This window comes from Monocercomonoides exilis (assembly GCF_001643675.1).
Source record: "Monocercomonoides exilis strain PA203 chromosome Unknown scaffold34-1095894, whole genome shotgun sequence".
In the NCBI taxonomy this organism is placed as follows: domain Eukaryota; phylum Preaxostyla; order Oxymonadida; family Polymastigidae; genus Monocercomonoides; species Monocercomonoides exilis.
In genome coordinates this window covers 567,270-589,041 of record NW_027150579.1, presented here as the reverse complement: position 1 = coordinate 589,041, position 21,772 = coordinate 567,270, and the positions used below count along the sequence as shown (strand labels likewise).

The 21,772-nt window shown below is 40.3% G+C and overlaps 8 protein-coding genes across 8 annotated transcripts; 6 read left to right on the top strand and 2 right to left on the bottom strand.

Annotated features, from left to right (window-relative positions):
• Positions 1–20: 20 nt before the first annotated feature.
• MONOS_6281 (uncharacterized protein) lies at positions 21–2,086 on the top strand (the record flags this gene model as incomplete). Its single annotated transcript, XM_067876502.1, has 2 exons — positions 21–1,270; positions 1,861–2,086. 2 exons carry the CDS (start codon positions 21–23, stop codon positions 2,084–2,086), a joined length of 1,476 nt encoding a protein of 491 aa, XP_067724165.1.
• Positions 2,087–5,032: 2,946 nt separating this feature from the next.
• Positions 5,033–5,788, top strand: MONOS_6280 (uncharacterized protein; the record flags this gene model as incomplete). The annotated part of the gene is made up of 2 exons (XM_067876501.1): positions 5,033–5,266; positions 5,393–5,788. The coding sequence occupies 2 exons, from the start codon at positions 5,033–5,035 to the stop codon at positions 5,786–5,788; spliced, it is 630 nt and encodes a 209-aa protein (XP_067724164.1).
• Positions 5,789–6,285: 497 nt separating this feature from the next.
• MONOS_6279 (putative Reverse transcriptase (RNA-dependent DNA polymerase)) lies at positions 6,286–7,263 on the top strand (the record flags this gene model as incomplete). The annotated part of the gene is made up of 1 exon (XM_067876499.1): positions 6,286–7,263. One exon carries the CDS (start codon positions 6,286–6,288, stop codon positions 7,261–7,263), a length of 978 nt encoding a protein of 325 aa, XP_067724163.1.
• Positions 7,264–7,287: 24 nt separating this feature from the next.
• Positions 7,288–8,885, top strand: MONOS_6278 (uncharacterized protein; the record flags this gene model as incomplete). The annotated part of the gene is made up of 2 exons (XM_067876498.1): positions 7,288–8,316; positions 8,379–8,885. 2 exons carry the CDS (start codon positions 7,288–7,290, stop codon positions 8,883–8,885), a joined length of 1,536 nt encoding a protein of 511 aa, XP_067724162.1.
• A 650-nt stretch (positions 8,886–9,535) lies between these two features.
• On the top strand, positions 9,536–11,256 carry MONOS_6277 (uncharacterized protein; the record flags this gene model as incomplete). The annotated part of the gene is made up of 3 exons (XM_067876497.1): positions 9,536–9,557; positions 9,612–9,648; positions 9,690–11,256. The coding sequence occupies 3 exons, from the start codon at positions 9,536–9,538 to the stop codon at positions 11,254–11,256; spliced, it is 1,626 nt and encodes a 541-aa protein (XP_067724161.1).
• Positions 11,257–11,660: 404 nt separating this feature from the next.
• Positions 11,661–12,915, top strand: MONOS_6276 (uncharacterized protein; the record flags this gene model as incomplete). Its single annotated transcript, XM_067876496.1, has 2 exons — positions 11,661–11,806; positions 11,988–12,915. The coding sequence occupies 2 exons, from the start codon at positions 11,661–11,663 to the stop codon at positions 12,913–12,915; spliced, it is 1,074 nt and encodes a 357-aa protein (XP_067724160.1).
• A 539-nt stretch (positions 12,916–13,454) lies between these two features.
• On the bottom strand, positions 13,455–18,851 carry MONOS_6275 (putative Chloride Carrier/Channel (ClC) Family Protein; the record flags this gene model as incomplete). The annotated part of the gene is made up of 3 exons (XM_067876495.1): positions 13,455–13,987; positions 14,395–17,723; positions 17,899–18,851. The coding sequence occupies 3 exons, from the start codon at positions 18,849–18,851 to the stop codon at positions 13,455–13,457; spliced, it is 4,815 nt and encodes a 1,604-aa protein (XP_067724159.1).
• A 2,137-nt stretch (positions 18,852–20,988) lies between these two features.
• Positions 20,989–21,772, bottom strand: MONOS_6274 (Translation initiation factor 4A; the record flags this gene model as incomplete). Its single annotated transcript, XM_067876494.1, has 2 exons — positions 20,989–21,447; positions 21,572–21,772. The coding sequence occupies 2 exons, from the start codon at positions 21,770–21,772 to the stop codon at positions 20,989–20,991; spliced, it is 660 nt and encodes a 219-aa protein (XP_067724158.1).

Here is a 21,772-nt window from a genome sequence, read left to right as displayed (position 1 = left end):
TTTTGGAGGTTGCGAAAGAGATGACATTTTCGTTTGAAAAACCCAAAAAGTCGAGTGCGAAAAAGCGGCGCACAGCGGAGCAGCCTCGCGAAGCGGAAAGTGGATTTGGAGGAAGCAAGTTTTTGGAATTGTTCACAAAAGAAGAAATAAGTGAACTAAGCCGTGTTGCACTTCGAAGGCAGTTTCCGCTGTCTCTGCTGGTGTGCATGCACATTCTTGCATTCAAGCACAAGCGCAACTCGCCGATATCGTGCAGCATGTTTTTCCCGCTGTTGTCGTATCTGTCGCATGGGTCGTTTGAAATTGGGCTGATGTGCGATGCAGAAGAGTTGACCTCGTTTCTGCTGAACGAGATGAGCGAAGAGCTGCTTGTGGCGCTTGACGGCGGGTGCAGGGTGCGCTTTCTGAGAGAAAATCGAAGAAAGATAATTTGTGTGCTGAAGGAAGAAGGAGAACGGAGATGGTACATGAGCAGCAATATCCTCCTTTTGGCGAGTGAACCAGACAAAAAGAAAGAACAAACGGAGCACGAAGCTCGCATAACATCTTCGTATGATGGGAAAGGCAAGTGCAAAGAGGAGAAAATGGATGGAGGGCAGTTTGAAGTGGAACTTCTGGGGAAGGAAGAAGAGCTGATGAAAGGGGTGAAGATGAAGCGAACGAGCGAGGAATGGAAGAGTATGCTTCGCTCGAAAGAATTTGAGAGGGAGCAGATTGCAGAACTTATTAATTGGGGCAGATGCAGTAGCAAAGGAAAAGGAAAAGGCAAAGGGAAAAGCAAAGGGAGTGTTCTGCTTCAGAAGTGGGAGAAGCTGAAAAGATCGCGTTCTTGTTTGCAGGCGAGTGAAAGGGCAGCAGAAATACCCAGCGAGCCAGTGCGATTTGTGGGGCTTGTGGGGCTTGTGGAAAAGAAGGAAGGGGATTCGTGTTTTGTGCAGAGCAGCACAAAGAGGAAAAGAGGAATGCGGTTGTCGTCGTTTCTGCCACCGAAATATCTGTGGCCGCCGACTTTGGCAAAATGGAGCGATAAAAGCGAAGCGATATGGAAAGGGCAGAGTAAAGGCAAGCAATGTTTTAGAGAAGCAGCAGATGAATTGCAGAAGGCAACCGTGTGTTCTGAAGCACCTCATGAAAACTGTGCTGACAATTCACAACATTCACAGGACTGTCCTGTTGATTCAGATTTCAATACATCCGCTTCATCTGATTCACTTCATAATCCAACTTTTTCTTCTTCTACTCATTCTATTTCTTCTTCTTCTACTTTTCAGTTTGATAATCAATTGTTTATCTTTTTATCTTCACTGAATTTAGTTCTTCGAATGAAATTTCAATTTCTTGTTTTTCTTCCTCCTCTTCTGTTAATCCCAAAAAGTTACATAAATTCAATTCCCCCTTTCGCGGCCATTCATCTACCAGAATAAATTTTTTACAACTCATCTAAAAACAACCATTTCAAATCGAAATGATATGAATCAAGTCGATTTGACGAAAGAAGCACAAGCAAAATCTTGAAGTGCCAAGAAGAAAAAGACAAAGGAGGAAGAAGAAAAGAACACAAAGGATCTAATTTAATGAATATAATGGGCAATGGAAATACTTCTGTAAAATTCTCCTCCTCCTCCTTCTTCTTCCGCTTAATGCGATTGGACTTCTCGTCGCGAATCAAAATAAGAGATCTTTAAAAAAAGAAGAAAAATCTTTTCCGAAGTCAAGAGGATGAATTAGAAAAGCAAAAAAGATGAACGAAAGAAAAATCAAGTGAGAGCGAAGGGAAAGAAAAAGACGATTATATTTTATGATGAATCGAAAAGTGAAAAAAGAATTTGATGGATTATGATAATTTCTGATTATAAAAAGGAAATGGAAAAGGAGGGGAGAGAAAAAAAGAAATTTGGAGACAGAAAAATTGAAAGAGGTGAAGGAAGAAGAAGAAAACATATTCACCGAAAATGAGTGCCATGGAGAAGGGAAGAAGTATCACGAATTATTCAATCGATATGATAACTTTTCGCAAGCTCTTGAAGCAGAGGAAGAAGAAATTGGAAAAGATACCACAGTTTTTGAAATTGAAGAAGCGATATAGTCTTTTCTGGCATTGCAATGAAGCGAAGCATCAATCACACTCACAGCAACGAATACTCTTTTATCTTTGATCAATATGCGCATTCTTTTCTTCTTTGCTAACTTCTTTTTCTTATTTGTCAACTTTTCACAGCCTGCATCTTCTTCTTCACATTGTTTTATTCACAGAAAACAGAATTATTCACATCTGTCTCTTCTCATATTCCTTTATCAACATCGCAAAAATTGGAAATACACACAAATCCCTTATCGATGCCGTCAACTCCCTCAACCAACATTACATAATTCTAAGCTGGGAAATTAGTGTTCCATTCAAATTACCATTCTTATTTCCAGATGATATGCCTTTTTCCAACTCCATTAGCTTTTATTTTATATATTGGATTTCCAACATATCAATTATTTGACCAGACATCTCGAGTTATAATATCCCCTTTGTGTCAACTAAAGAAAATTCTGGCATCTTTATTACTGCTCTCATGACTGCAAAATAATGTTTGCGACTGGAATTTCAAAAAATGGTTGAATAAAAATTTATCAATTCTTCCATTAAATATCATTAAATCCAAATATGCTTCATTTTATCCTTTGGCATTCATTCTTCAACTTGATTTTCAGCATCTGCGAATCAGCTTTATTTTTAATCTCAAAATTTGGAAAGTCCATTTCCTTCGTCGCAATCTCGAAAGCCTTCAGATCTTTTCTGATGTTGTCATTCACAATCTCTCTCAGATCCTCTGCATTATTCTTCACCTTCTTCCAACGAACAATAAAGGCTATTGCGACTATGAGAACAAACAATAGAACAATAGCCATTATAATTACAATCAATGCACAAGATTATTTTCCTTCTTTTCCTCCTTCAACAATTCATTCATCTCCATTTTGATCAGATTCATTTCTGTTCTTCAGAATGACTGAATTTGTTGATGAAGGAGATTCTGCATTCCCAAACAAAACGAAAACACCCACCTCGAATTCGTTTTCACGACTGCTGATCAAATCTTTTGCCACACCTCCTTCAACTTCTCTTTCTGACAAAAACCCATTTGAATCAAAATTATGCATTTCAATTTCTTTCTCTTTTCCTTTTCTCTTCTCAACTGAGAATAACAAAGTTCAAAGAGCACCATTTCGTCTGTTGCTTCTTTTCCATCCAAGCTATCCAACACTGTGATGAAGAGTTGGAAAAGAAATTGAGAGGCAAAGCAGTGGAGAGTGCATCCACTTCAGAGGAGACCCATGAAGGTGTCATGGAGCATGTTGTCACCTTCAAAGTGTACGATGTTGAGCGCAAATGCTTCGGAGAAGAAGATGATACGGTTGGTGGAGGAGTAATTCGTGAAGACTGAGTTGCCGTTGGTGAAAGAACAGCTATTGATATTCACGCTGCCTGTTTCTGCAAATCAGGTCGAAAGAAGAAGTGGTCAAGATAAATCGCTTCATTCTGAAGAAGCTTTCCGACAGTTTTTTCCCTGAAAGAAGAAGAAGAACGCTTTCGCTAACAATAGCAAGATTTGTGGAGATAAGATTTTTGACGAAGGTACTATCCGTCTTCGAACGCGACAGACTGAAAATGTGTTGAAGGAAAAGAAAGGTGGATGTTCTGTTGAAAGTTACAGGAAATGGTGAAGTTAAAAGAGGAGGCTGCGAGAAGTGGAGGGAGAAGAGCGATTAGTTGATTTCAGCGGATATACTGATACACAGGAGAAAGATATCTTTGCAAATAAAACAGCTCATATAGCAGGGTTCAAAACAGAGCCTTAAACGAAACAATAGATTCAGATAACTTGACACTCTTTAAGGAAGAAGAAGAAGAAGAATTCATTGAAAGGGGCAGAACGGACAATGTGTATTGTTAACAGCGCAGCTACTGAGTTAAACGCTCTTATCACCTCAGCTCTTTTCGAGGGAGCAAGAAATGCTGAAAGAGGAAGGAAAGAAGTTTTCTGTAAAAGAGGGACGAGTGCACCGCAAGCAGGCTAAGTTCTTTCTCGATTGAAAAGCTGGAAGGATCTCTGTCTGGAATCTCAACAGAGCTGAAATTGATAAATGAAGGCGTTGAGACAGAGGAGAGCAGAGAATGCAGAGAATGCAGAGAATGAATGAATAAGGGAATCGGAAAAGCAACAAAAGGCGATTACAAATAGAAAATATTAGAAAAAAGAGGAAAAAAGAGGAAAGTTGAGATAGATGAGGGATGCGAAATGAAGGTGGACACGTGGAAAAATTTTTCGATTTTTCCATAGCAAAACTTCACAAATTGAATTTTTTTTTATTTTTTTATTTTATTATTTTTTCAATAACTTCGTTTGAAAAATTAATCAAAAATAACTTGTTTTAACAATTATTTGCTTAAAAACAAAATAACAATAAAGTCCTCATTTCTACGAAATACAAAATTTATTTTTAAAAAAAAATAAATGAAAGTGAAAGAAGGATTATCGGAATGCTTCAAGTACTCATATTCACCTTACGAATGATGTGGGAAAAAATCGAAATTCAGTATTCATTAGCTGCTGAGAAAAGGCTACTGTCAGGCCATTTGGAAAGTGTCCTCCTATTATGAAAGTTTCTTCACACAAGATTTTTGACAAATATATATTCATTTTGTTTCAAGTATTTATTCGTTAGCAAAAATTTTGGTTTTGACAAATATATGGCTTCAAATGTTTGACACAAACTCTTTTTCATTTATTTTTATAGAAAAAGAAATGTCAACAATTAGAAATCAAAAAAATTTAAAGTTTATAATTTTTTTATTCTTAATTCTGCTTGACAGTGATGCTGTCATATTCAGCAAGTTAGTTTCATTTTCTTTATTGTTTTTTCAAAACACAAATTAAAATGCAAAGCCTTTTAATTCTTAAGAACAATCGTTAAACTTCAACACCTCCTTATTTTGGGAGTGAGCGCCATATTAAGGGCTCAGTCGTTCAACAGATCAATGGAAATTGAAGCTTCTAATTTTGGACCTGCGTCTGAACCAAGCAGTATATTCTCTGCGGGCGGACCAACGGGCGGCTTGGATCTATCTCAATCCAACTCCACAAGTAGCTCAACATCCCCCATCTCACAGACTCAATCAAGCCAAAGTCACAGCGGGTCACAGGTGATTCCGTCAACCAACAAACTGGCAACTTTATCTACGGAACTCTTCGGAAAAGCTGTGTCTGCTCCAGTATTAAATTTTCAGCTTGATCGCGCAGATGTTTAGGAAACCAAGAATGCTTATGAATCTTTATCATTTGTCCCATTCATACCATCGCAAACACATGCCCATTCAAGATCTTCAAATTGGATAAAGGATGCCTTGGATTCGAGCGGTTGGAGAGTGGAGCAATATCTATTTCCCGCTGTGAAGGCGCTAATTTTACTACAGGATGAAGGAGCTTCGCAACGGGATAGACTTGCTGATGCGGTGCTTATGATCATTGCTGCGTTGCAAGAGGCAAGACATTCCCGCATTCAGGCCGAATATGGTTTCAGGGCAGCTCGAGTTCTGAAGGATGGCTCAGAAGATCCTCTAATAACTAGCGACAAACTCGAGATCATCAAGCCCATTCTTGAAGCCAAACACTCAACGGCTAAACCTCAACCAAAAAGAAGAATCACTAGAACAAGATTTTTTCGCGTGCAGGCCCGCAACAGCGGGCCTCGACAAGGAACATTTTCCAGGAAAGCGTGGGGAAAGAAGCAATAGTGGGTGGAAGAACTCGATTGTCCTCCGAGGAGTGGAAAAAGATCGGTGTCAAAAATGCTATTTCTGAGGGAATATGCCCGATCTGGAAGGGGAAACAGGCAAAGGACAGATTGATGAGAGAAGTTCGAATGAACAAGGGCTTCCTCGGAGGTCAGAAGGAAGAGTTAGCCTGTTCCGCTTGGATAAGAGAAGGTTTAGCAACAGGTGTCATTTCAAAAATAGACAGGAAGAAGGTGCGTTGCCTGAGCAACATGTTTTTCATCCCAAAAAAAGATGGAAAATACCGACAAATTCGAGACTGCCGTCCGTTAAATGCCGCTGTGAAGAACATCCATTTCAAAATGGAAGACCACCGGACTTTGGAAAGATAATTAGAGCACAACGATTTCGCCACCACTTTAGATTTATCCCAAGCATACTTCCTCGTCCCAGTTCACGATTCGTTTGTTCCGTTTCTCGCCTTTTCCTTTCACGAAGAAACATTCGCTTTTCGCGGCATGCCATTCGGGTTCAAGGATGCTCCACAGATCTTCACGCGACTGATGAGAAAGGTATTGCAAAGCATCAGAGAGCTATGGGATGTGAAATGGATGGCATACTTGGACGACGTTATCCTTATCCACCAAAACCCTATCCATCTGACAGAAGTGACGGACAAAGTGATAAAATGGTTTGCAGAGCTTGGACTTATGGTCAATGTGGAAAAGAGCAGTATAACTCCGAGACAAGTCTTCAACTTCTTGGGTTGGACTTGGAGAACGACAAAGATGACAGTTGCACTGGAAAGGAACAGAAGGAAGGCATTAAGCAAGGAGTGCAAGCGGTGGATGACAAAGGCAAAAATTGCAGCGACAGTAAAAACAAGAGATTATGCCTCATTCATCGGTTCAATAAGTGCAGTGCGATTTGTTTGCAAAGACGCAGGGCTTCAAATGAACAGATTATACACTCTGCTCAACAAAATTGTTCGAAAAAATGGATGGGATGGAGAATTCGCGATGAATCACGGAGTTTTCAAACAAATCTCAGATTGGGAATCGCGCTTGAGGAAGGAAGAAAGAAGAGATTTGGAAATTTACTCAGTTCCAGATGCGGTATTAACAACAGATGCAGCCCCTCGGGCATGTGGAGCCATCTTAGAAGTCAACGGAGCATGTTACCATTATCATCAGCCTTTCAATCGAAGATTCATTTCGCAAAGTTCAAATTTCAAGGAATCACTGGCAGTTCTCCTTTCTCTCAACCATTTCGAGCCCTATATCAAGAAATACAAAGTGAAGAATCTGCTCCTAAGATCAGACAACTCAAGCGTTGTCTTCAACATAAACCGCTGGGCTGCAGGAAGAAATTTAATCGGCATCATAAGAAAGATCAGACGAGCAATTCTCCAGATGGAGATCAAAGTGAAAGCGATTCACCTTCCAGGCATTTTGAACAGTGCAGCAGATTCCTTATCAAGACTAAAAAGATCATGAGACTACCAGATCACACGGAAGGGAATGGAGGAGGTTCAGAAGCAGTTGAATGTCGAAATAGAACAGGATGCATTCGCAAGTCAAGGAAACAACAAAGCACAAATTCGGTTTGGACCAGGAAGTCCCTTCGCAGAGGACGGATTGGCCGTAAGTTGGAAATACGGTGACTCTAGTTCATCCCCCTGTTCCGCTTATCCTTCCGTGTCTGAGGAAGATTTGGAGAGAGAGAGCAAGAGCAGTTATTCTTATTCCAGCCTGGAGAGATCAAATCTGGACGCCTCTATTGAAAAGAATGATGACACGCTTCGTAAATTGGAAGAATTCGCAAACTATTCTTCAACCAGGCATAGGCTTAAAGAGAACAGGAGCATCTCTCCCACCAGGAGGTTACATTGCGGGGAAACTAAATTGGTAATGGAAATCGGGGAGGAATGGTGGAAGCGCGGGCTAAAAAGGTTCAATGTTCCTGATCTCATTATCTTTGAGTCTCGAAATAGTGTCGCTTCCACAACTTGGTCTTCGTACACGTTCGGCTTTGCGCATTTCTCACTGGCGTTGGAGGAAGAGGGATATGGAGACTTTTCGAAGGAATTCAGCGATTGGTTCCAGATCTGTGCGAACATTTTCATAAAGTTGAGAGATAAAGGTTTCCCATATTCATGCTTTTGCACAACGAGATCCGCGGTCTCGTTATTCACCAGAATCTGTTACGGAGAAAACCTGGGACAAGTCCCGCTGATAGAGACATTATTCCGCTCGTTCCATCGATCTCACATTCCAAGGAAACCTTACACATCAATGTGGTCCCCTTCAATAGTATTTGACTATTTCAATCGCATGCCTCCAAATGAGGAATTATCGTTCTTCGATCTGACCGTAAAATGCATTATCCTGTTAATTATTTTCACAGCATGTCGCTTCCGTGAGATGGAAAGAATATCCATGAACCAATCCGTTATACAAGAGGACTCCATCCATTTATTCACAAATTTGAAAACATCTTCAACACCCTCATATATAACAGTTCCAATTATGAAATGTGCGGACGAAAAGGTTTGCCCAGGAAGAGCTGTCAAATCACTTTGGTGTAGAGTTAGGATAACATATGAAAATAGAGACACATTTTTCTCAACACGGTAGAGCACACTCTGCTTAAGACAGAAGGAATTCGTAAGTTGGCCCGCCTTGGAATGACTCAGATTGGGATTCCAGGTGAATATCGACCTTACACCCTCAAGAATGCAGCTAATTCAGCACTATTGTCCAAAGGAGTTCCGGAAGCAATGGTTGCAAGGCACGCGCGTATGTCCCCAAACTCACACACTCCAACTCGTTCACACTTCAAAGCAAATTTAGCTTCAAGGATGGCTGACACCTTGTTATCAACGGTCGACAATAGGAAACCTCAAAGCCAGATGTGCTTGCAGGATAGAAACGATTATGCTCAGTCAGCGCAAACCACATCTACGAATTTTCCAAAGGCCTCTGAAGGAGAAACAATATTCCCCAACAAGGTTGAAGAACCTGGAGAAGCAAACATTGATCACGAAGAGATTTTTGTGGAAAGAAATCAGGAAGGAGCAGTTGCAATTCTGAATACAATAATTGGAGTCGGAGCTTAATTTTTAAGAAGGAAATCCCAACTATTTTACTCCCCAAATAAGGAGATGTTGAAGTTCAACGATTGTTCTTAAGAATTAAAAGGCTTTGCATTTTGATTCGCTGAGAACAATCAAGAACTTCAACACCTCTTTTCCCACCACGAGTAAAGCTCTTCCCACCCTTCGGAAATGAGATATGTTCGGCACAAATTTGTCCAATTCACTCACTTTTGTAATTGTTTGTAGTAATTTATCAACACCACCTTGTGCACTTTGTTTTTGCACATCAATTGTTAATTTTTAATAACGATTATTTTATTCCTTAATTTTTACTTGCCATTCACCGTTCGCACTTCACTTGAACGACTGAGCCCTTAATATGGTGCTCACTCCCAAAATAAGGAGGTGTTGAAGTTCAACGATTGTTCTCGACGAAAAAATCCATATCCCATAAACAAAATATTTGTAAAATGGCATTTTTAGAATCAAGTTTAAGCAAAGAGAAAGCTGTAAAATTGGCTGCAGGGGTTTATAACAATTTCACTCATTAACTGTTGTTTCATTAATATATATTTTCATGTGGGTAATTCGCAATTTGATTTCATTTTTTATTTTTTTCAAAAATTGCTTTTTTTCATGCTGTTTGTGTTTGAATGCGACAGAACAAAAAAATGAATGAAGAGAAAAGCAAATGTTGGCAATGATTGAACTTCTCACACTGATTTCTATTTTTTCTTTTTTCAACAGCTATTGACAGATTGGAGGAATTGACAAACAAATTGACGTTTGCGCGCTTTTTAAATTGAAATTGCTTTTATTTTTTAGCAGCGGAAAAAAATTGACTAAACACCAGGATTTGCTCGAAAGTTCAAATGAAATTCAAGACATCATTGTGAAATACAAAGGGAAAATGGATGTGGTTCCTGCAAGCATTTTGCACTCGTTGATAAATGCGTGCAGCAAAGTCTTCAATTTCACAAATAACGAAGAAGACACGAGAGTTTTTGCATCTGTTTTGGAGATTATTTTAAATCCAGAATCATATTCTGACAGCTTTTGCGCTTTAAAGCAAAAAAAAGTCTCGACTAATGCCAGAGAACGATATGAATTCCATAGCTGGCTAAATACAAGAAGGACTGTTGGAGTTTCATATTATTCAACATCGCCTCTTCTCCACGACATTATAAATGATGGAAAGGCTATTCCTGCAATTGTCAAACAAATCCAAGCATCTGAAAACGATGAAACTTTGAGTGTTTTTGGGAAAATACTATTTCACTTTGCCAGATTGGCAGAAAAGGGAGAGTTCAAATTGATGGCTGAGCAGGGATATTTTGATGGTGTCAAAAGCCTTTTAGTTCAATGTGATTCGATTGATTGCCTGCATTTCACTCTTTGTGCAATATTGCACTGCATGACAAAGCTGAAGCATTTGACAATGAAGCTTAGCAAAGATGCTCGGAGGGAACTGAGAGGTCTCGACTTTCTGCATGCTGTTCTTGAAATTGCGTTGGGATTGCGAAAAAGAAACCTGTTTCAAGGGAAAAGTTTAAAAGAAAGTCAAGACTTCTTCAATTTTTACAGAACTCACAACGAGGAAGAATTAATTTTAAAATACTTTACAAATGACGACGGAAGTGAAATAGCTCGAAGAAAGAAGACAAGGGAAGCACAATCAAAGAAGAAGACAGCAACTCAAACAAAGAAAAACAGCAAAAAAATCACAGACTCAAAACGAAAACAGAAGAATCAAAAAATCGAGACGCCAAATGGAGAAGGAGATTTGATAATTATTGAAGATGAAAAATCGGGTGAATCATTTCTTTCCTCTTCTTCTTCGTCAACAGCCACAGAACAGCATAATGGAGACAGCAGCAACGAGAAGCACGTTCGCCTCCCTCTGAATATTCGGCTTGAAGCAGCTCGAATTATTTTCTCTCTTGAGCATGGTGGATATTTGACACTTGTTCCGAAGAGAATGCTGATGTTGCTGTTAGAAGGGTTGGAGCTGCCAGATGGAGCTGAAGAGGAGTATCTGTCTCAGAAAACAAAAGAATTAAAAGAAAAAGCAATTGCAGAGAGGGAAGAAAAAAAGAAGAAAGAAGAACTGGAAAAGGAAGCAGCAAAGAAGAAAAGAAAAAGAAAGTCTGAAATTTTATCAGACAAAATAAATGAAAAAATAGAAGATGAAAAAGCGAAAGCAGGAGACGAAGATCAAGACTGTTCCTACGCTGATGCAATTGCAAATATTGAAAGTTGTGATGCTTGCAAGAGGAGCATCCCTTTGACAGCATGCGACACAACAGAAAACATGAAGCAAGTTCAGGAAACTCTTTTGTCACTGACTTCTTTCTTAAAAATGTATTGTATGTTTTGGGGAAAAGACAAGTGAAATTTTTTTATTTTTATTTAATGTTGTTCTTTTTTATTTGTGTTCTTCCAGCTCTGCTTCTGTGCGTGATTTTTGTGTTTATTTGTTGAAAATATTCGTTTTGCCTTTTTCTTCTAATCTTCACAGCTATTCAACGCGACAGCGGCGGTTGTCAAGAGATTCCAGAAAATATATTAACAACGCTATTTGATCGACTGAATCGTCTTAAGAAGTGTGGCTGATGACTTCGGAAAGAAGAGAAATAAGTTTTTGTTTTTGTGATTTTTTTATTTGAATTTTCATTTTTTGGATAATAACACATTTTTTTCACAACTCTTTTTTTCTCTTGAAGTTTTCCATTGAGTCGGTTCAACACTTTAGCTTGCAGTTGCATTGAACTGCTATTTCAATTGCTTCCGAATTTCATGCTTATTCGTTGTTTGTCTTCTGTTGAAGAGCAGATTGTGTCTGACCTCCACTTGATCGAGAAGGAGATGGCAGAAGCCAAGTTGAATGATTCATTGCTTGCACAATCGTCATCAGAATTGCCGTGCAATTCAGAAGACGATAAGTTGAGTTTTAATAAAAAAATTACTGTCATTTCCAAACGATCTTGGGATTACTGCTTTTGAACCTTCCCTTGAGAATTGCCATACAGCAAGTGATTACGACATGGCATTTGAACTTTATTTCGAAGCTCTTTCATTAAGGGTTGCTGCATCTACCCAATACATATCTAATATCAATTATAGGTTTGGCTTTGACGTGTGCATACAACGTAACAATGATGCAATCAGTCAGCGTTCTCAGCAACTTCATTATTCAATGACAGCTTATCGCCTCAACCACAACATAAGTTGTATTTTGTTTGCAATTAGTTCAAACAAGAGCTGTGCAGATGACATTATCCTCCGTCCATTTTTCGGGTTTCTTGCATCCAAACTCTCGTCCCGCTTTCCAGTGTGCGCCGCTGATTCAGTTGGCTATTCAAAGAACAAGCATTTCTATCCGTCGTCTTTGGAGTCTGTGCCAATAATGATATGCGAAGCTGTGGCTATTGTTCTTGTGAACACTGTGAAAGAGCTGCCATTTGCGTTTGAGACTGGCTATGTGACAAGGTTTCTGGAGTGGATGGCAGACTTATCGCCTTGCTCTCCGCAGCTGTTCATTCGTGGAATTGTTCAGATTCGCGAAGCTGCCATCATCTTCTCTCTGCCATCGCGCAAGATTCGACTTGAGTTGGTGGGACCTACCAACGAAGAAATACGACAGATGAAAAATAAAACAACACAAGAAAAGTACATGTTCAGGAACAGTTTCTCTCGAAACTGGGATGGGATCTCCAATTTGGAGGTTGAAAAGTGCATTCCACGTTCAATATTTTCAGGAGGGGAACTAAACGAAGGAACAGAATTCGAACTGTTGGATTTCACAGAAGACGAAGAGGAAGCGCAGAAGCAAGATGACACAGGAACGCTGCTCTATTGCAGACTCGAAGATTTGTTGGAAGAGACAGGAATACGAGATCTTGTGGAAACATTTCCTCAAGGCAGAAATCTCGAGCATTTTTGGATGATGAAAGGAACAATTCCAACAAAGCCAAAAGACGACTTTGAAAGAACGTTCTTCAATTTCAATTATGAAGTGTTGCAAAGAGGCCCAAATCTTCGAATGCGATGATAATAAACTTCCAAAGGATTTCATGATTGTTTTGCGAAATATTTTATTTTGTTGAAGAAATGTTTTATCGAATGAACAGCACGTTTTCATGAAGCATTTTTGTTTTCAATGAAAAATTAAATTTAAGTTTATTTTATTTTCATCATCAAAGCGTTAATTGAGAGTTCTTTTTCTTTTTTTCTTTTTGAAAGTTTATTTGATTTGTTTTGACTTTTATTTGTCTTCATTTAATGATGTTTTTGAGTTACTCATGTCCTTACATGTTGATTGTTTTTAATATTTGTGCTTCTTGCTCTGTTTAATGATATACATTCCGTTTTTACAAATTTATACATGTAAATGAAAACTCTTCTTTCAATTGCTATTTGATTTCATAACTTCACATCAAAAGAAATTATTATTTTTTTAAGAACAAATTTCATTTTCTATTTTTCAATTTTGTTAATTTGAAATGAAAGTAAAAATTAAACAAAATAAAATAAAAAACAAAATAAATAACAAAAAACCAACAAAAAATTGTAGAGTTCACTCAACTAATCTCACATAGCATTCAACTCCTCGTCGATCCACCCTGAAATGAAGCTCTGGATCATATTCTCAATGACATCTTCGCAAACAGTCCTGAAGTTGTATCCATTTGGCTGCGACGGAAGTGTCCTGGTTGCTCCTCCTCTCTCCTGCACTTTCGCCCTTTCGACTTCTCCTTCTCTTTCTGCTCTGCTCGCAAACACCTGCGGAGACTCTGGCAGCGCCGGCAGCTTTGCAAATGCAAACTCGCTCACTTTCATCGGCTTCAGCGGCAGCGCATGCGAAGAAGACAGCGCAGCAAACTGGCAGGGCTTCTTGAAGGAGAGGCATTCGTGTGCCTGCTGAAGGAAGGGGTATGTTCCTGTCAGCTCTTTCATCATCTCCTCCAGAAGCTCCTCTGACGCTGCCCGGAACAGACTCAGTTGCTCTGCGGGGCCTTCTTTCAGACGGGTCAGGAAAGGAAGCCGAGACAGTTGTGACGTGCGCGTGTTGTTTGATTTGATGGCTGAAGAAGAAGAAGTGAAAGAAGAAGTTGACTTTTCCACTTAGATGATCAAATGAAACAAGGATGCTGCTTCATTGGAATAAATTGATCTGGCAAGTGAATTGCTTTTCAAATAAATGAAGAGGGAAGCAAACAATTTCTGTTCATCTTCATTGATTTCTCTCAATCCAACAACAACAATATAAACCAAATAGAGTGAATTTTTGCCCTTTCGTGTTTGTATGCGTGATCATCTCCATTGTCACAAACATTAAACATAAAATGAGATTTTTCATTGAACATAAAATTTTGCTTTTCAAAATTTCAACTTAATCTCCCCAACATCCTTTAATATCTCTATTCATTCTCTCTTTCCTTCCCTCATCCCAACTGAATCGCTCTTCTCCGTCTGCTCTTCTCTTTCCTTCCTCTTTCCCTGCTTCTTCTCCTTCCCCTCTGTCATTTACCCTCTTTCTTCTCTCTCTCCTCCACCAACCGCACAAACTGCTGTCTGAACAGCATCCCCGCATACTTCCCCCTTTCAGTCACAATGCAGAACGACAGCGAAAGCAGACGGAACATCGCGTGTGCTTTGAACAGCGGAGTGTGCACATCCATCGCATACGGAGCATTATCCACCACAATCACATCGCCTCGCATCAAAACACTCCCAAGCTTGCTGTCATCAATCACACAACCTCGTCGGTGCTTTTGAAGACAAGAAGGAGGAGGAGGAGGAGAAAGAGAAAAAGAAGCAAGAGAAGAATGTGAAGAATTTGAAGATGAATGACACTTGTCAAATAGTTCGCAATCTCCTTCTGCTTCTTCTCTGTTTGTGTTCATCTGCGTGGAGCCTCTCTTCAGTTTCTCTCGTAAAACATAATTTCTGAGTACCTTTCGCAGCTTTCTTCTCTTCTTCTCTCGTTTTGCTTCTATTTTCTGCTTCTCAGCAACTTTTCGCAAATGTAACGTCTCAACTGGAACTCGATTCACTCTACTACTACCGCTGCTGTTCTCAACTGTCATGCAAGAATTCGAATGAGCAGAAGCAGATGAAGGAGAAAGAGAAGGAGAAGAAGAAAAAGAAAAAGGCGATAGAGGCAAATGATGTGTGAAATTATCAAGCAATTCTCCTCCTTCTCCTTCTTCTTCTTCTTCACTTTTCTCTCTTTTCTCATCGAAGCATTCGTCTTCTCCTCTCAACACAACGAGCGGAGGCGGTAGCCCTTCAAACAGCTCCATCTGCTCCGTAGTGGTTAATCGAATCGCATGTGATGCTTCATTTCCTTCATCATCATCATCATCATCATCATCATCATTATGAAAATCACAATAAAGTGAAGGAGGAGAAGGAAAAGGAGATGGAGGAGAAGTCTTCTCAAGAAACAGTTTAGGAAATGCCTCAGGTTGCAACAATGTCTGTGCTCCTTGTCCTAAATCGTGTTGCATTCTTGTCTGTCTTCTCTCTCTTTCTTCACAATTGTCTGAATAAATTCCCTTCCACAAACAAAAACTATCATTTTTTGCACCTGGCCATCTTTTTGTCTGTTTGAAGGTTTCCTTTTTGCTTTCTTGTTCTTTTTTGTTCTCTCTTCCAATCTCCACAACAACTGGCCAGATGACAACAGGAGGTAAATTCTGCTGCCTGCCCCATTCACTTTCACTTCCTCGGATCAATGGTGCGAAGGCTGCTGTATCATCAGAAGAATCAGAAGAAATAGAATACAATGAAGAAGAAGAAGAAATAGCAGATGAATTGTGAGATGCACAATGAGAATGAGCCATTTCATAGGAAGAGGAAGACAACGTCAATGATTCCTCTTCGGTTTCACTTTTTCTCTCCTCCTTCATCTTATCTCCATCACTTTCTTTTCCTTCTGCTGCCTCCTCACTCACACTCCCCCATCTTCTATGTGCCCTCTTCCTCCAAAACCCCTCTTCCACCAGCGCTTCCGTTTTTAGGCTCAGCATAACCCACTCTTCGCACAGCTCTTTGTTCTCCACTCGATGCTTCAGCGATGCCACTGCAGCTGCCCCGCTCAAAAATGGCTCAAAAACAGACGACACAACAGGAACGCATTTGCACTCCACTCCTTCGGCTGCTGCAATCGCCCTCTCCACCTGCCCTACCGTCGCCCGCTCTGGAACAACAATTGCTGGAAGACAACATTCTCCCTCCCTTTCTCTCTTCGTTTCCCTCTCCACTTCTCCCTCCCTTTTTCCTTCCATTTCTTCCTCAATCACCATATTTTCTGTGCTCTTTCGCACTCTGCTGCCATAGTATCCCTTCTTCTCACCATTCTTTTTTGGCATCTTCATTACCATCAGTCCTTCCACTGTTTCCTCTTCCTCTTCCTCTCTTCTTCTCTTCCTATCTCCTTTACCATTGTTATCATCACCATAACATGCTCTATTCGGAAGCGTCATCGCAATCGACGGGATGCCCCTGAACTTCATCAGCATCTCATAAAGCGAATCTCCACACGCCACCGCCACGAAATACGCTGCCAACGCAGATAGAACACACGGCAGCACCACATTTGGCATCTGCGTTGCCTCCACCACCACCAGCGCCGGGGACAATGTGTGTGTCGCTGCTGCCAGATAACCAGCTGCCCCACACGCGCCATAGATCTGGGCGCAACGGAACAGACCAGGTGCTGCAGAGTGCAGCGCCTCTCCACACACACGCCCCATCAGCGCACCCGCAGCGAGCGAAGGCATCACCACACCTGCGGGAACAGCCAGCGGAATCGACAGCGGCTGGAAGACATACTTCACAGCGAGGCATACACACAAGCTCTGCAGCACATTCCCATCTGAAGGAGGCACCACATCTGCCGGCAAATCTGACTGCAGCAGCGCCATCAGCAGCGCAGCGTTGTCTGTCCCGATGGCGGTGCTTGCAGAGGATACAAACGAGGAAGAAGAGGAAGAAGAGGAAGAAGAGGAAGAGGAAGAGGTAGATGAGACTGGGAAAGGTGCAGAGAGCAGTGATAGTGCAAGCGATACAACTGCCACAATAATACACCTCCGCAGCAACACTCGAAATGGCGTCTGTAAAGAGCAGATGAAGTGTCTGAGACGGGCAAACAGAGAGACATGCAAAGGGTGAGGCGAAGAAGGGAATGAACTTGGATATAAAAAGGAAGAAGAAGAAGAAGAAGAAGATGCTGATGTTGATGACGTTGACGATGACGATGACGATGACGATGACGATGACGATGACGATGACGATGACGATGACGATGACGATGACGATGACGATGACGATGACGATGACGATGACGATGATAATGATAATGAAGTGATTGCGCTGCCAGTGAAATCATTTGCTTTGTGCCTGCAGTTGGCATCACTCGGATGCCTTGTGCCATTTTCGCATTCTTCTCTTCTGCCCGATCCTTTCTCGCTGCTTCTCCAATCATCCCTTTTCTCCTCCATTTCAATCATCTCACACCCTCTCCATTCTTTTCCTTCTTCCTCTTCTTCCTCTTTCTTCTCTTCCTCTTCCTCCACATTAAACCCTGCTTTCCCTTCCACCCCTTCAAACACCACCGCTTCTTCTTCCGGAAAGTCCAGCGACGTCGTCTTCTTCCTGTCGCCTGCGCCAAATGCCCCATGCTCGAACCACCTGAAGACAGCTGCTGCTCCTTCTGCCAAGCGTATCATCAGCACAGCAAGCAGCCCCACCACCGCCCCTTCGGCCACAAACAGCGGGTAGTCAAACAAGGACGCTGGCTCTACAAGTGCCGGCGCCTTGCCCAGCGGAGAGTAGTCGACGAAGGAGAACAGCCTGTTGCAAGAAGAAGCATCGATAACAGAAATAATATTGTCACAGAACATTACATGAGAATATCAGCCGAAAAGTGTTAGAATCAGACAAAAACATTTATTTTTATAATATTTTTTCATAAAAAAAAAGAAATGAAGGAGTTGGCTGAATGAATGAAAATAAAAGAGAATCACACCGAAAGATGAGACCCGAAAACCCAGCAGCAAAGAAAGTCCTTCCGTAGTTCTGCGTGAGCCACACATCCGATGTGAGCTCGATGGCAAACAGAACCCCTCCAACCGGCGAATACATAGTCGCCGCCATCCCCACTGCAACTGCCAGTGACAGCGTGGTGCGCTTCACAGACTCCGCCTCCAGGTAGTTTCGGAACAGCGGAGAGGCTTCCATCAGAAGATTGCATCCAATAAACGAAACCGACGTCATCGGCCCAACACGCCCAATAAAAAGCCCTGACCCCACCCCTAGCGAGCACCCAATAAGCTTCGCCATCAGCGTTCGCATGGTAAAAAACTGCGGAAACGCAGCACCCTCCAAAATAGCCTTGATTTCTGGAATGCCCGACCCAGAGCCTGCCTCAGGCGAAAGAATCCCTGTGAACAGTGTCGCTATCAGCGCCAAACTCAAATTGTATGCAACATGCACAACAACTTTCTGCCACCCAGCGCTGCACAGAGAAGACACACAACTTTTCAGTCTCTTCAGTCCATAGCTGACCACCCAGTCCTGCAGAAATGAAATCGCTGAAGAAACAAACGCAAGAAGCACCACAAACAACGCCAGCTGGACTGTAGGGTGCTTCATGAAAAATATGTGCAGCCCTGAAAACTTTGAAGCTCGGACATTCACCTTACGCGAGTGCTCCACAGCCAGAGACGCCTCGTTAAGCATCTTCTGCATTTCCCCATGCCTGCCCTGCTGGCCCGAATGCTGCTTTCGGATGTCCACCAGCTTGCTGACAAAGAGTTGCCTTCTGTTCGCCTTGATACTCTGCTCTTTCTGCAAAATCTTCTGCTGGAGCGAAAACTCCGCAAATTGCTCTGGCACAAATGATGACAGAAGCGGCACATCCAAACACATCGCTCCAACGTGGCATCTGTTTGCACTTGTGCCAGAACCTCTTTTCATCATCCACTGTTCACCATTAAGGGTGCCTTTACAGATTCATCAGTATCGTGGATTTTCACTTTTGTGTGTTGAAAACAAATCATCTTTTGAACTTCTTTTCCATATTATTATCCTGGCGGGATAAATCATTGCGCTTTCAACTTTTATTCTGTTTTTTTGGTTTGAGTTTCATTTTTATCTGAAAAATAACAAAGAATAAATTTTGAATGAAAATAATTATGGGCAGTTGTGATAATGGAAAAATGAAGATTGAAGATGATAGCGCAACATTGAGATATTGTTGGTTAATAGAAATTGAATTTTGTATTATCTCATCCTTTTGTCTGAATGGCCGTTGCCAATCTGTGAAATGAAGAAGAGCATTATAAAAAAGTTTGAAATTCACTTTTTTTTGCCAAATTTGTATGTTTAAAAAACCGCTCGATTTCTCTTTTCTGTTTGAAAGAATTCATCTTCTTCATTTTTGTCAAGGATGCTTTTTTCTTTGTTTGTGGGCATTGCACAATGAAGAGATAAGAAATTATTGTGCTATCTGTTCTCAATCATCAGGAGGAAATAGGAATGTGTTGCCTTGCACATCTCATAAAGGTCAATGACAATCGATGAGCATGTGACGCATCTGCAAATTCCGAGTCTTCCTTTTGTAGGTGCTTGGAAGCGTGGAAAGAAGAAATATCATTGAAATTTCTTGTAAGATTCGTTTTCAACCATGAAGGTTCTATTGGACAAGTTTGTGAAACTGGATGTTTGGGCAAGATACCTGTCATATACGGAGGCGAAACTGAAAATGATCAAGAGGTTCATGTGGTGTGATATTGTATGAACATATTTGCTGAAGCTGTTAAGATTAATGAGAACAACATAGAGAAACAAAGAAGAATATTTTAGAAAAGTTCTGTGTTTGTTTTTCTTATTTATTGGCTTTTCTTTGTCTATTGCTTTCATGTTTTTGAGTTTTTTTCATTTTGAATTCACTTTCAACTGTTTGAAGTGTATTTGCCTTGGAAAATGAAGCACAGAAAATGTCAAATTGGATGCACTTATTTGGAGATGACTCAAACTTTTGAAAAAAGAAAAAGAAAGCATTTTATGTGTTTGTAACATTTGTATATTTAAAGAAGAAATATTGCCCTGCCATCAAATAAAAAAACCAAAAAAATAGGTTATTCTGAAATGAAAAAGACGAATTTAAGGAATGTGTGAATATCACTCTTGAAGACGAGAAACAATTGTTGAGGAACATTTAATAATGCAATATGTTGAATTATTTCCTTTTCTTTTTTCATTTAATTTCTTTATAAACATGAAGATTAGAAATGATAACAGCTGATGAAGAAGTTGAAAAAAACAAAGTTGAAAATGAAAAGTGGCTGATTGGCATTTGTGAATGCTATCTTTGTATTGACGAAAGTCAATCTTCTTCAAACAATTTCCACTTTATTTCACTTGTCTTTTGAAAGCTGTGCAAATGAAAGAAGAATAAAAAGGAGTTGAAGAAAGGGCTCTGATGGTTTCAAATCACTTTATTTTTCTTTTCTGATGTTTTTTTCATTTTGATCAATTTCAATGAAGAATTCATCCAATTTTCAACAGGTGTCAAGCAAACAAAATTATTTATTCAATAATTCTTCCTCTTTTCTTCATTTGATTTTTCTCTCTTCTATCAATTCTCATTTGCTTATTTGTCTTTTATTCATTCTCATCTCCATCATTTCTTCATCTTTTTCTTTTCTCATTTTTTTTCCTTTCAGAAAGCTGAGATTGCCCTTTCCTTCTTTCTCTCACCATTTTCTCATTTATTTCAGCTGCAGCAGTTCTTTGAATTTTGCTGGTAGTTCCTCAATTTTTGTTCCATAGAATTCCTGAATATCTTTCAGCATCTGACCATCTTCTTCTGTGACAAGACTGATGACCATTCCTCTTTTTCCAAAATTTTCTGTACTGTCTAATCTCTGAATATATGACTCATACTCCATCGGCAAGTCGAAGTTCACTATTAGCTAAGCATATACATCGTGAATACAACGAACAAACTCATCTGTAGTCAACAGCACTCTGTTTTTTCTATCTCTGAAATCTTGAAAAGTGCTGTTTCTTTCTTCAAAATACATTCCTTTATGAACAGAACTCGCTCTGAATCCTATGCTCCGAAGATCCTCGGTGACATAATCCACTTTGCGCTTTGAATTGCAGAAGACAACGCATTGCGCAACCTGGATAGAATCGTGAAGGTCAATAATGCTTCCTCTTTGAATTCCTCATTTTCAACAGCAACATAGAATTGACGCATATCATCAAGAATGCTCTCATTGCGAGGAACCAAAATCCGAACAGGTTCATTTTGAATCTGGTGAGCTATCTCAATGACCTCCGAAGGCAAAGGAGAACTCATCATAACTGTTTGTGCATTCTTTGGTAAATTTGAGAATATTTCTACAATCTTATCCTTAAACCCTTGAGAGAGCATTTCATCAACATCGTCGAGTACAAAGATTCTCAGATGAGAAACATCAATAATTTCAGAACGAATCATATGAGCCAATCTCTGTGGTGTTCCGACAACAATGTGTTGTGGTGTCTCAGTCACTTTTTTTTGCTGCTTCGCGAATATCAAGTATTGTTACAACTTTCAAAATGTTGATTCCCTTCAAGAATTTAGCCATTTTTGCGATCATCTAAAAAAATTTGGAAATATCATAAAAGACATTTTGAATTGAACAAACGTTGTGCGTTTGTATTGTGAGTTCACTTGAAGGAGTGAGAATCAAAGCTTGTGTGAAGTGGCAGGAAGGATCAACTTTCTGCATGCAAGCAAGCAATTGAGAAAGCAGTTGTTTTTCCTGTTTTCCAATCTGCTTAAGCAAGAAGATCTCTCCCTTGAATAACTGGAAGGATTGCTTTCTGCTGAATAAGTGAGGGAACAT